This window comes from Mobula hypostoma, chromosome 21, assembly GCF_963921235.1.
Source record: "Mobula hypostoma chromosome 21, sMobHyp1.1, whole genome shotgun sequence".
NCBI classification, from domain to species: domain Eukaryota; kingdom Metazoa; phylum Chordata; class Chondrichthyes; order Myliobatiformes; family Myliobatidae; genus Mobula; species Mobula hypostoma.
The window spans coordinates 209,310-222,855 of NC_086117.1; the positions used below are offsets into that span (position 1 = coordinate 209,310).

The 13,546-nt window shown below is 43.8% G+C and overlaps 1 protein-coding gene across 3 annotated transcripts in view; it reads right to left on the bottom strand.

Moving 5' to 3' along the window:
* Window positions 1-12,813, bottom strand: part of nelfb (negative elongation factor complex member B) — a 124,689-nt gene extending 111,876 nt beyond the window's left edge. For all 3 annotated transcript variants that reach the window (XM_063073242.1, XM_063073241.1, XM_063073240.1), the window contains exons 1-4: window positions 12,685-12,813; window positions 7,600-7,763; window positions 3,978-4,077; window positions 265-495 (exon numbers count right to left, since the gene is read on the bottom strand). In XM_063073242.1, coding sequence (XP_062929312.1) covers window positions 265-495; window positions 3,978-4,077; window positions 7,600-7,763; window positions 12,685-12,786 — 597 coding nt within the window. In that variant the 5' untranslated portion in view covers window positions 12,787-12,813. The remainder of the gene's footprint in view (window positions 1-264; window positions 496-3,977; window positions 4,078-7,599; window positions 7,764-12,684) is intronic.
* Window positions 12,814-13,546: the final 733 nt, after the last annotated feature.

Consider the following 13,546-nt stretch of genomic DNA (forward strand, 5'->3'; position numbering starts at 1 on the left):
TGTAGGGAGAGCATGCTAGATATTTATGGATTCCAGGGAACACCAAACAGAGACATTGAAAAATATTGTCATACACACCCTTGAAGCGTCCATTAAAAGTCAAACCATTGAAATGCCTTCCTTCTGTGCTATCAACAGTGAGGTAGAGTGTAATGAAAATCCTTCTTAGAGCAGCATCACCAGTACCATAAATAATTGTGAACTTCTACGCAAGTAACAATTAATAATTGCATGCTTTTGATAATAAACTATTCTAATCTGTACCTCTCCCTGACGTCTTGTTTTGGGGGATGCCGAGAAAAAGTTATGCAAGACTGACAGTTCACTGCTGAAGAGAGCATTTTCTTTCTCAATAATGTACTGTTTCAACAAAGGGGAGACTTCATCTCCAAACAACGCCTGGTTGTCTTGCCAGATCTGACGTTTAACCTCTGTGGCACAGATTTTGTAGAGTTCCTTATCTGCCATCACCAGTTTCAGCTTTTCTTCTGGCACCTATATCAAACGATACAAGACAGGACTATTAGGATAAAGCAAGGCAAACATATAAAAAAAGCTAGAGGTAAGATTTCTGGGTGCTCAGCATTCATGTCTAAAATTCTTCTCTCCATGAATTCTTTCAAACAATAATTTGAATATTTTAATAACAAAATTATGGAAAAGAATCAGAGGTTCTGATCATTTCAGTGATCATATGATAAAAAAGAAGAATAAGGTTCTGAAACAAAGTAAGAAACAAGGTCATAGATTAAAGAACAGGGCATTGAAAAGTTGTAATCACTGGATTAATTCCAAAAATGTGACTGTGAATGTAGGAATAAGAAGAAAGTTCAGATGAATGTGTGTCCAACAGTACAGTGTAGAAGAGAGGACTTCAGATATCTGGTAAACGTGGAAAACATACAGCACAATACAGGCCCTTCAGCTCACAAAGTTGTGCCGAATATGTCCCTACTTTAGAACTACCTAGACTTTACCCATAGCCCTCTATTTTTCTAAGCTCCATGTAGCCATCTAGGAGTCTTAAAAAACCCTATCGTTTCCGCCTCTACCACTGCCGCCAGCAGCCCATTCCATGCACTCACCACTCTCTGCATAAAAAAATTACCCCTGACACCTCCTCTATACCTACTTCCAAGCACCTTAAAACTATGTATGCCCTCTCGTGCTAGCCATTTCAGCCCCAGGGAAAGCCTCTGACAATCCACACGATCTATGCGTCTCATTATCGTGTACACCTCTCTCAGGTCACCTCTCATCCTCCGATATTCAGACAGTTATACAACATGGAAACAAGACCTTCAGTCCAACTTGTCCATGCCAACCAACAGTCTTAATCCCATCTGGCTGCATTTGGCCCATACCCCTCTAAACATAGAAACATAGAGTAGGAGTAGGCCATTCGGCCCCTTGAGCCTGCACCACCATTCGGTATGATCATGGCTGATCATCCAACTCAGAACCCTGCACCTGCCTTCTCTCCATACCCCCTGATCCCTTTAGCCACAAGGGCCATATCTAAATCCCTCTTAAATGTAGCCAATGAACTGGCCTCAACTGTTTCCTGTGGCAGAGAATTCCACAGATTCACCACTCCCTGGGTGAAGAAGTTTTTCCTAATCTCAGTGCTAAAAGGCTTCCCCTTTATCCTCAAACTGTGACGCTCAAAGCTTCCCTATTTACAATACTCAGCAGATGATAACACATTTGTGGGAAGAGAAACAGTTAATGTTTTGAATCAGTGATAGTTCAAAGGTTGGAAATTACTGGGAAAAAAATTGAGTGCCAAGATTATTCAAAAAGGCAGACATTACTCAAACAGAGTTAGCAGATTTAGGTCTGCATTTAATTGACATTTTTGAAGAGGTAACAAAATGTATTCATTTTGTGCTGAGATCCTTACTGCATGTTATTTACATTGAAATTTGGGTAAGATTGCAACGAAGTACGATTAGGAAGTTTGCAGCATAATTGTCGATGGTGTGGAGGATAGTTGGCAGTAAGTACAAAGCAAAGGAGTAGGAAATTAATTCTAGTATTTGTGAGCAGCAGATTGAGTATTGAGGAGCAATAATCCTGAAGGAGTATTGAGGAGTAATAATCTTGAAGTATTGAAGAGTAATAATCTTGAAGGAGTATTGAGGAGTAATAATCTTGAAGGAGTACTAAGAAACAGATAGATGTCAATGTACAAGTCCAAGACCTCTGAAAGTGACAACACAGTTGGTGACGAATCTTGAATAAGTTGATATATTTATATAAAATGTAATTTGAACACAGAACATAGAAATCTACAGCAGATTATCGACACCCAATTGCCCACCATTGAGAACATCTACCATAAACGCTGCCTGGGCAGGGTGAAAAACATTATCAAGGATGCACCTCACTCTAACCATGGACTTCTTACTCTCCTCCCATCCAGTAGGCGCTACAGGAACCTCCGTTCCCGCACCAGCAGGCACAGGAAGAGCTTCTTCTCTGAGGCTGTGACCCTGCTGAACCTCACATCACAGCGCTAAACAGTATTGCACCCATATTGTACTGTCCCAGTACTTTTATATTTGTGTGCTATAGCACTTACTTTTTATTCGCAGTTATTTTGTAAATTACACTATTCGTTGCATTTCTGGTTAGATGCTAACTGCATTTCATTGGCTTTGTATCTGCACTTGGCACAATGACAATAAGGTTGAATCTAATCTAATTACAGGCCCTTCAGCCCACAATGTTGTGCTGACCATGTAAATCTACTCTAGAAACTGCCTAGAATTACCCTACATGGTTCTCTATTTTCCTAAGCTCCATGTACCTATCTAAGAGTCTCTTAAAAGATCTTATTGTATCCGCCTCCACCACCGTCACTAGCAGTGCATTCCACACATCCACCACTGTCTGTATGAAAAACTTAACCCTAACATCCCCTCTGTACCAACTTCTAAGCTCCTTAAAACTATGCGCCCTCATGTTAGCCATTTCAGCCCTGGGAAAAAGCCTCTGGCTACCCACATGATCAATGCCTCTCATCATCTTATACACCTCTATCACGTCACCTCTCATCCTCTGTTGCTCCAAGGAGAAAGGGCCAAGTTCCCTCAACTTATTCTCATAAGGTGTGCTCTTCAATCCAGGCAACATCCTTGTAAATTTCCTCTGCACTCTATCATATCCATATCCTCCCTGTAATGAGGTGGCCAGAAATAAACACAGTTCTCCAAGTGGGGACTGTCTAAGGTCTTATATAGCTGTAACATTACCTCATGGCTCTTGAACTCTTGATGAATGCCAACACACCTGTTATCAATGAAGTGCTGAAGGGAGCCCTCATAAACTAGTTTAAAATATAAGAGCAGGGAGATTATGATACAACTTTACAAAGCACTGGCTTGGCCATATCTGGTGTACTGCTTACAGTTCTGGTCTTCACACTGTGGAAAAAACATGATCGCACAGCTGAGGGTGGACAGGAGATTCACTAGGACAATGCCTGGGCTGGAGAGTTTCAATTAAGAGGACATATGAGATGGCTTAGGCAGAGGAGGCTGAGGAGAGACTTGACAAAGGTTATAAAATGGTGAGGAACTTAGGGTAGATAATATAAAACTTTTCGTACAGCAGAGGCATCTACAACTAAAGGGCACTGGTTTAAGGAAAGGGCTAGGAAGTTTAAGAGGGGAATCTGAGAAAGAACTTTTTCTACTGACAGAGTCGTTGAATCTGAAATGTACTGGTGCGGGGTGGCAGAAGCAGGTACACTCACGTTTAAAAAGGATCCAGGTGAACATCTGAGTTGTCAATACAGAGAAGGCTGCAGGCCAAGTGTGGGTAAATGGGTTAATATTGATAGGTACCTGATAGTCAGCTGAGAAATGGTGGGTGGCAGAACCGCTTTTGATGCGGTATGACTATGACTCTAAAGACTCTTAAATCTGAGTCCAATAACAATTTATCACTTTTCTCAAAACAACGCTCCTGACCTTAGGCAAATGTTTCATCACACACATTACAACAGGTTGTATCGAAGGCACTTTAACCAATGGAAAGCATTTCCCCAGCAGATCTTCCAGCTTGTTGTACCTGAGGACAAAATTATTAGAATTTTGTTATTGATTACAGTTCTTCCTTCAATACTATTATTTCAAGCAAACTTGATGAGCAACTACCTGGATTAAAAACCATTTTTTTAAAACACATTTTCAAGTAATTATTTAAGTAGGATGTGAAGTCTTTACTTTTAGCCAATTTAAAAAAAACACCGGAGGCCTACCTCAGAAATTTTTTTTTTTACATTTTTTTCCATTAGAACTCTGCCGACAATAAATACCAGACATTCAGTATTTAGATAATTGTGAGGTGATGCATTTTGAAGGTACTAATGAGGCTAGGTCATACACCATGAAGTCCTATTAAGTCCTGAGGAACAGAAGGACCTTGGTCTCCATCAGTTGGGGCACTGAGTAAGAAGGTTATGAGCCAATTTTATAAAACATTGGTCAGATCTCATCTGGAGTACTGTTTGTACTTCTGGCCACCAGCCTCTTTGAAGGACGTAATAGTAGACAATAGACAATAGGTGCAGGAGTAGACCATTCGGCCCTTCAAGCCAGCACCGCCATTCACTGTGATCATGGCTGATCATCCACCATCAGTAGCCCGTTCCTGCCTTATCCCCATATCCCTTGACGCCACGATCTTTAAGAGCTCTATCTAACTCTTTCTTGAAAGCATCCAGAGAATTGGCCTCCACTGCCTTCTGAGGCAGAGCATTCCACCGATCCACAACTCTCTGGGTGAAAAAGCTTTTCCTCAACTCCATTCTAAATGGCCTACCTTATTCTTAAACTGTGGCCTCTGGTTCTGGACTCCCCCAACATCGGGAACATGTTTCTTGCCTCTAGCGTGTCCAATCCCTTAATAATCTTATATGTTTCAATCAGATCCCCTCTCATCCTTCTAAATTCCAGTGTATACAAGCTCAGTCGCTCCAATCTTTCAACATATGACAGTCCCGCCATCCCAGGAATTAACCTCGTGAACCTACGCTGCACTCCCTCAATGGCAAGAACGCCCTTCCTCAAATTTGGAGACCAAAACTGCACACAATACTCCAGGTGTGGTCTCACAAGGGCCCTGTATAACTGCAGAAGGACCTCTTTGCTCCTATACTCAACTCCGCTTGTTATGAAGGCCAACATGCCATTAGCTTTCTTCACTGCCTGCTGTACCTGCATGCTTACTTTCAGTGACTGATGAACAAGGACACCTAGATCTCATTGTACTTCCCCTTTTCCTAACTTGACACCATTCAGATACTAATCTGCCTTCCTGTTCTTGCCACCAAAGTGGATAACCTCACATTTACCCACATTAAACTGCATCTGCCCACTCACCCAACCAGTCCAAGTCACCCTGCATTCTCATAACATCCTCCTCACATTTCACACTGCCACCAGCTTTGTGTCATCTGCAAATTTGCTAATGTTACTTTTAATCCCTTCATCTAAATCATTAATGTATATTGTAAATAGTTGCAGTACCCCACTAGTCACTGCCTGCCATTCTGAAAGGGACCCATTAATCCCTACTCTTTGTTTCCTGTCCACCAACCAATTTTCTATCCATGTCAGTAGCCTATCCCCAATACCATGTGCTCCAATTTTACCCACTAATCTCCTATGTGGGACCTTATCAAAGGCTTTCTGAAAGTCCAGGTACACAACATCCACTGGCTCTCCCTTGTCCATTTTCATAGTTACATCCCCAAAAAATTCCAGAAGACTAGTCAAGCATGATTTCCCCTTTGTAAATCCATGCTGACTCGGACCGATCCTGTTACTGCTATCCAAATGTGCCGCTATTTCATCTTTTATAATTGACTCCAGCATCTTCCCCACCACTAATGTCAGGCTAACTGGTCTATAATTCCCTATTTTCTCTCTCCCTCCTTTCTTAAAAAGCGGGATAACATTAGCTACCCTCCAATCCACAGGAACTGATCCTGAATCTATACAACATTGGAAAATGATTACTAATGCGTCCACGATTTCCAGAGCCATCTCCTTAAGTACCCTGGGATGCAGACCATCAGGCCCTGGGGATTTATCAGCCTTCAGTCCCATCAGTCTATCCAACACCATTTTCTGACTAATGTGAATTTCCTTCAGTTCCTCCATTGCCCTAGGTCCTCCGGTCACTATTACATCTGGGAAATTGTTTGTGTCTTCCCTAGTGAAGACAGTTCCAAAGTACCTGTACCAAAGTACTGGAGAGAGTGCAGAAAAAAAAATCACCAGGATGTTTCTTGGGTTGGACTGTTCTGAGTTTGAGGACTGAAGAGTCATACTGTATGGAAAAAGGCCCTTCAGTTCAATTGGTCCATGCTATTCAAGATTCCCATCTATGCTAGTCCTATTTGACTCATACCTCTCTGAAGCTTCCAGATCCACAGAGTGCCCTTTAAGCATTGTTAGTGTATCTGCCACAATCACTTCCTCTGGCAGCTCATTCTATATACAGAGCACTCTCTGGGAGAAAATATTACTCATCAGGTCCTTCTTATTAAATATTTCCCCTCTTGGCCTAAACCTATCCCACTCCTGTTTGATTATCAACCCGATGTGCATTCAGTCTATTTATACCCCTCCTGATTTTATACACCTCTATAATCCTCCTCATTATCCTACGCTGCAGTGAATGGTATCCCGGCCTGCACATGGCTCTCCATAAATCAGTGCCTTGTGTTTTGGCAAAATCCTTGTAAATCTCCTTCACCCTCTTACCAGCTGAATGGCATCTTGCTCATCAGAGCAATGTGACCAAAACTAAACATGACATTCCAAATGATGTCTTACCAACACCTTGCATGATTGCAACAGAACATTCCACCCCATCTAAACCCCTCACTCCAGGGACACGCCAATTGATATTTGGGAAATTAAGATCTCCCACCACAACAACCCTGTTATTATTACACCTTTCCAGATTCTGTCTCCCTATCTGCTCCTCGATGTCCCTGTTACTAATGGGTGGTCTATAAAAAACACCCAGTAGAGTTATTGACCCCTTCCTATTCCTAACTTCCACCCACAGAGATTCCGTAGACAATCCCTCCATGTCTTCCTCCTTTTCTACGGCCGTGACACTATCTCTGAACAAAGTGCCACGCCCCCACCTCTTCTGCCTCCCTCCCTGTCCTTTCTGAAATATCTAAAGCCTGGCATTCAAAGTAACCATTCTTGCCCCGAGCCATCCAAGTCTCTATAATGGCCACAACGTCATAGCTTCCTGCTATAAAAATGACATTAATCTGAGTCTGAATAAGGTTGGATCAAAGCACTGGAACTCCCTACTTTACAATGCCATGATAGTTGCTTTATCACCTTGCAGAGGTTTAACCGGCAGATCGCCATTGTCTAAGACTGACAATAAATTCTAGCCTTGTCAGCAATATCTTCTGACTACGCATAACTTCTGCTTGATATACTGAAATTATTAACTTCCTGTGACCATTATACTTTGTGATCCATTTCAGATGATAGACATTAACTGTAAAAATTGCAGAGAACAATGGGAAGTATCAAATGACTACTGTAACTTTACCTGTCGCTATCTTTTCCTTCGGATGCGATGGTGGCAATTTTATCCAGCAGCTTTTCTCGCAGCTCATCAAATACAGACTGATGGAATTCCAGCCTGGGAATGCTATGCAGGTCCAAGAAAGGCAAAGCTGACTGCAGAGATGGCAATAAGATTCCATTTTCAACCTGAAAAGAGTTAAAAAGAGATCATAGTAATATTAAAAAACGAACAGCCCCTTGAAATATATGAGAACATTTCAAGGGGGAAGGGTCAGCTATCCAATTGTCAAGCTGGTGTATCTATCGAGGTCATGCCTCAGACTTACTTACTTTTTAAGCTCATAGGGATGGTTTTCGGAACAGAGAGGGGAATAGGATCATGGTTAAGGGACAGGGATGTGGAGAAGTTAGAGAATGGAGTCTAGTCCTGCACTCTGTTCTCCGTTCGAAGGCCAGCGATGTGGGATGGGAGGAAGGAATCTGTGGATATTGGGCTGGCAAGTACAGTGGACAAGGATCACAGAAAACAACTGCTGGTGATCAGTGTATATTCCTAGGTCAATGGGTCCTGAAATAAGATGGCAGAGCAAGCAGGGAGCATGACAGCCGTCAACCCCCTCGGGATACAAATTAGTGAGTCCGGAGTTCAAGGCCTGGAGTTTGAGGTCCTGTCATCGGCTAGTCCTGGGGTTGATGCAGAAGATTGAAGCCCAAAGATCAATCGCAGGACCTGAAGTGGAAACCTAATGATTGAAGTCCCAGGTCTACGAATGAGGTCACTGAGTAAGTTGAGGCCCATTGTCCACGATTTTTTGAGGAAATTACAAGCAGGGTAGACAAAGGAGATGCAGTGGATGTGGTATACTTGGATTTTCAGATGGCCTTTGACAAGGTGCTGCACATGAGGCTGCTTAGCAAGGTAAGAGCCCATGGAATTACAGGGAAGTTACTAGCATGGGTGGAGTATTGGTTGATTGCCAGAAAACAGCGAGTGGGAATAAAGGGATCCTATTCTGGCTGGCTGCCGGTTATCAGTGGAGTTCCGCAAGGGTCAGAGTTGGGACCTCTATTTTTTATGATGTATGTCAATGATTTGGACTATGGGATTAATGGATTTGTGCCTAAATTTCCTGATGAAACAAAGAGAGGTGGAAGAGCAGGTAGTGTTGAGGAAACAGAGCTGCAGAGAGATATAAGATAGTTTAGGGGAATGGGTAAAGAAGTGGTAAATGAAATACGATGTTGGAAAGCGTACGGTCATGTACTTTGGTGGAAGAAATAAATGGGCAGACTATTATTTAGATAGGGAGAGAATTCAAAATGCAGAGATGCAAGGGACTTGGGAGTCCTTGTGCAAGATACCCTAAAGGTTAACCTCCAGGTTGAGTTGGTGGTGAAGGCGGTGAATACAATGTTGGCATTCATTTCTAGAGGTATAGAATATAAGAGCTGGGATGTGATGTTGAAGCTCTGTAAGGCACTCATAAGAACACACGGAGTATTGTGTGCAGTTTTGGGCTCCTCATTGTAGAAAGGATATACTGACATTGGAGAGGGTTCAGAGAAGATTCATGAGAATGATTCCAGGAATGAAAGGGTTACCGTATGAGGAATGTCTGGCAGCTCTTCGACTGTAGTCCCTGGAGTTCAGGAGAATGAGGGGGATCTCATAGAAACATTCCAAAGTCAAAAGGCCTGAACAGATTAGATATAGCAAAATTACTTCCCATGGTAGGGGAGTCCAGGACAAGAGGGCACGACTTCAGGATTGAAGAATGTCCATTTAGAACAGGGATGCAGAGAAATTACTTTAGTCAGAGGGTGGTAAATCTGTGGAATTTCTTGCCACGAGCGGCTGTGGAGGCCAAATCGTTGGGTGCATTTAGGCATAGAGAGATAGGTTTTTGATTAGCCAGGGCATCAAAGGGTATGGGGAGAAGGCAGCAGAGTGGGGATGACTAGATGAATTAGATCAGCCATGATTGAATGACGATGCAGACTCAATGGGCCAAATGGCCTACTTCTGCTACTATATCTTATGATCTTATGGTCTTATGGACTCTGCTGGAGACCTGGAGACCTGTCCAGCAGTTTGGATGACTATGTGGGTGGGTGGGAGGGACGGGGCTTATAGTGTTGTTATTGTTGCTTTGCTTATTGTGTTCTGTGTTGTTCTGCTGAGCATTGTGGGCACACTATGTTGATGCTGGGACATGTGTTGTCACTTGTAGACAGACCCTCAAAACATTCTGAGGTTGTGTTGGTTGTTTATGCAAATGATACAATTCAATGGATGATTTTAATGCATAATGAATGTGAATCAATTATTGGCTGATAGAAGTTGATATATTGAGCATGTGAGGAAAATGTTAATACCTTTTCCATCCAAAATTTAGCAGAGCTTATATATTTATGTGCTTTTTCTAACGACAACCAGATTAATTTTTCCCCTCCTGGGTACAGAGGATTGAGACGTGGGGTCCCATCAAGAAGGCAACTCGTGCGAGCAGCTCCGATGGAAAAAATGAAATAATCCCATTTTAGACAGCTGAAAACAACGACGACATCTATGAAGTATAGTTAGTAACATTACTTTAAGGCAATTCTAAAAATTTATCGCTACTCATAGTTGATCGAAATTGCATGGACTCTGGTCACTGGTGCGGTTCCCCTTTTAGATACCGGAAGACAGGATGTCACTCTGGTTTAAAAGTTTAAGGATGTGCGACTTTCGGCTACGAATACTGACTTTCCTGCTGTCAAGTGCATAGTCTCTGGTAAATAAAATTGATGATCCATGAGTAAGATTGCTATACCAGAGGGACATTAGGACTTGTTGTTTTTTGTTTCATGGAGTCTTAGATGACCCCACCACTCTAGATGCAGTGATACAACTTGATGGCTTAACAATTCACCACCAAGGTAAGTCTGCTGAGTCTTTCAAAGGCAGAGGAGGTGGAGTACCCTTTATGATCAACTCCTTATGGTGTACAAATGCAGTGGTGCTCTCCCAGTCCTTCTTACCCGACCTGGCACATCTTGCAATCAAGTTCCATCCATCTTATTTGCCACGGGAGCTTTCAGCAATCATCTTGGTAGCGGTGTACATCGCACCTCAGGCCCCTGTCAAACAGGCTCTATACGAACTGAGCAATGTAATCCACAGGCATGAAGCAGTGCACCTTGATGCCTTCCCCATCATTTTGGGGGATTTTAACCAAGCTGGCTTGAAAACATCTCCAGATAATAATTACCAACACATCACTTCTGAAACCAGAGGGACGAACACATTGGACCACTGTACACTACTATCAGGAGTGCTTACCATGCCATCCCATGCCCACACCTTGGAAAGTCTGATCACCTGACTGTACTTCTACCCCCTGAGCATAGGCAGAGACTGAAGACTGTAGCGCCAGTAGTGAGGATCAAGAAGGTACGGACAAGGGAGGCACAGGAGCGCTTACAGGACTGCTTTGAGTTGGTAGGCTGGACTGTATATAGCGATTCACCTTGGAGTCTGAATGAATAAGCCACAGTTGTCACTGACTTCATTAAATCTCTGTGGTTGGGTGTGCCTACGAGGACATACTGTACATACCCAAATCAAAAGCCATGGATGAACCAAGTGGTTCACAGACTGCTGAGGGCGAGATCTGTGGTATTCAAGTCTAGTGATGCAGGACTATACAAGAAGACCAGGTATGATTTACGGAGGGCTATCTCAAGAGCAAAGGAACAATTCCAAATGAGGTTGGATACATGTCAACTCTGGCTGGATTTGCCAGCCATTACTTCCTACAAAGCAAAAGCCACATCATGAATGGCAGTGATACTTCACTCCCCGAGGAACTCAACACCTTTCATGCATGCCTTGAAAGAAAAAACTACAACTAGGAGTATTCCTGCAGCACCCAGTGAAGTGGTCTCCCAACCTATGTCGGATCTCACCAATATGCACAAGACCACACTGGGAGTACTGGATACAAGTAGGTGACCCCAGCAGACTCACAGGTCAAGTGTCACCTCACTTAGAAGGACTGCTTGGGGCCCTGAATGGTAGAGAGAGGAGGTGTAGGGGCAGGTTTGGCACTTGTTCTGCTTGAAAGGATAAGTACCAGAAGGGAGATCAGTGGCAAGGGATGAGTGGACAAGAAGTCACATAGGGAGCAATACCTGTGCAAAGCTGAGGTGGGGGGGGGGGAATGTGTGTTTGATGATGTGTGGTACTTGGCGTAACGTTTAGCCGGATAGCCAAAAAGCTCAATTTTGGTTTCATCAGGCCATAGAACCTTCTTACAGCTGACTTCAGAGTCTCCTACATGCTTTCTGGCAAACTCCAGCTGAGATTTCAGGTGAGTTTTTTTCAACAGTGGCTTTCTCCTTGCCACTCTCCCATAAAGCTGTGACTGGTGAAGCACCCAGGCAACAGTTGTTACACGTGCAGTCTCTCCCATCTTAGCCAGTGAAGCTTGTAGCTCCTCCAGAGTTGTCATAGGTCTCTTGGTGGCCTCCCTCACCAGTTCACTTTATGCACTGTCACTCAGTTTGAGAGGATGGCCTGCTTGAGACAGATTTACAGATGTGCCATATTCTTTCCATTTCTTGATGATCGACTTAACTGTACTCCAAAGGATATTCAGTGACTTGGAAATTTTCTTGTATCCACTGATTGACTTGAGCTTTTCAATAACTTTTTCATGGAGTGGCTTTGAGAGTTCTTTTGTCTTCATACAGTAATTTTTGCCAGGATACTGACTCACCAGCAGTTGGACTTTCCAGATACAGGTGTATTTTACCACAATCAATTGAAACAGGTTGACTGCACACAGGTCTCCAAAAACAGATCTCCATTCAACTAATGCATGACTTTTAAAACCAATTGGCTGCACCAATTATGAACTGGGGGAGGGATAGGAAGGTGGTATGCCAAAACTGGGCAGGCGGGTGGCGGCGTGCCAGAGCTGGAGCGGGGGCGGGGGGGAAGAGGTGTGCAGAGCAGGTCATGCCATCGAAAGCTAGTCGATGGTCCCTCCCTCCCGGTCCTGGTCAATGATCCCCCCCCCCCGCCCCACCTGGAACCGTTCGATGTCCCCCCTCCCCGGACCTGGAACTGGTCGATCGCCCGCAACGGCTCTGTGCAGTTGGTCAGAGTTTCCTTCAGATCGTCGCCACTCGCAATCCCGAGCTCCTGCAGCCCCGAGAACATGGCGCCTGGAAGTGGGGCAGCGGGTCCGCCCGCGTAACGCTCCGCCAGACAACTGCGCTCTTGATCCCAGGTCCGCCCTGCCCTTCTGTGTTACTGTTTCCTTCAGCATCACTGTTACCCGTCTCTGCAAACAATTGATGCAAATCTCACCAGTTCTTTCCACCTACACTATATCTATACACCTCAATTTCCTGCACATGCACGTACCTATTTAATAACCTCTTGAATGCTTCTGTCGCATTTGCTTCCACAATCATCCCTCTCAGTACATTCCAAGCACCCACCACTCTGTGAAATACTTGCCCTGCGCATCTCCTTTGAATATACCCGCTCTCGTCTTAAATGCATGGACATTTCAACCCTGGCAGAAATCCCAGTTGAAGAGAGCCACGGGATAATACAGCCTGGGAACAGGCTCTTCAGCCTAACTGGTCAATGCCAGTCACACCATTCTCCCTGCTCGTCCCAGTTGCCCGTTCTGCCCATAACCCACCAAACTACTCCCTTTCATGTATCTACCCAAATCCATTTTAAATATTACAGTTGTACCAGTCTCAACCACTTCCGCTGGCAGCTCATTCCAGGTACTTACTCTGTGGCTAACGGAGATTGAAGCATGAGGCACCAGTGCAAAGGACATGGCAGCAAGAATCTGAGGAGGCCAAAGGTCATATTCAGCATAGGTTTGAATCAAAATCAGAATCAGGTTTAACATCTCACCATATGTAGGGAAATTTGTTATTTTTGCGGCAGCAGTAAA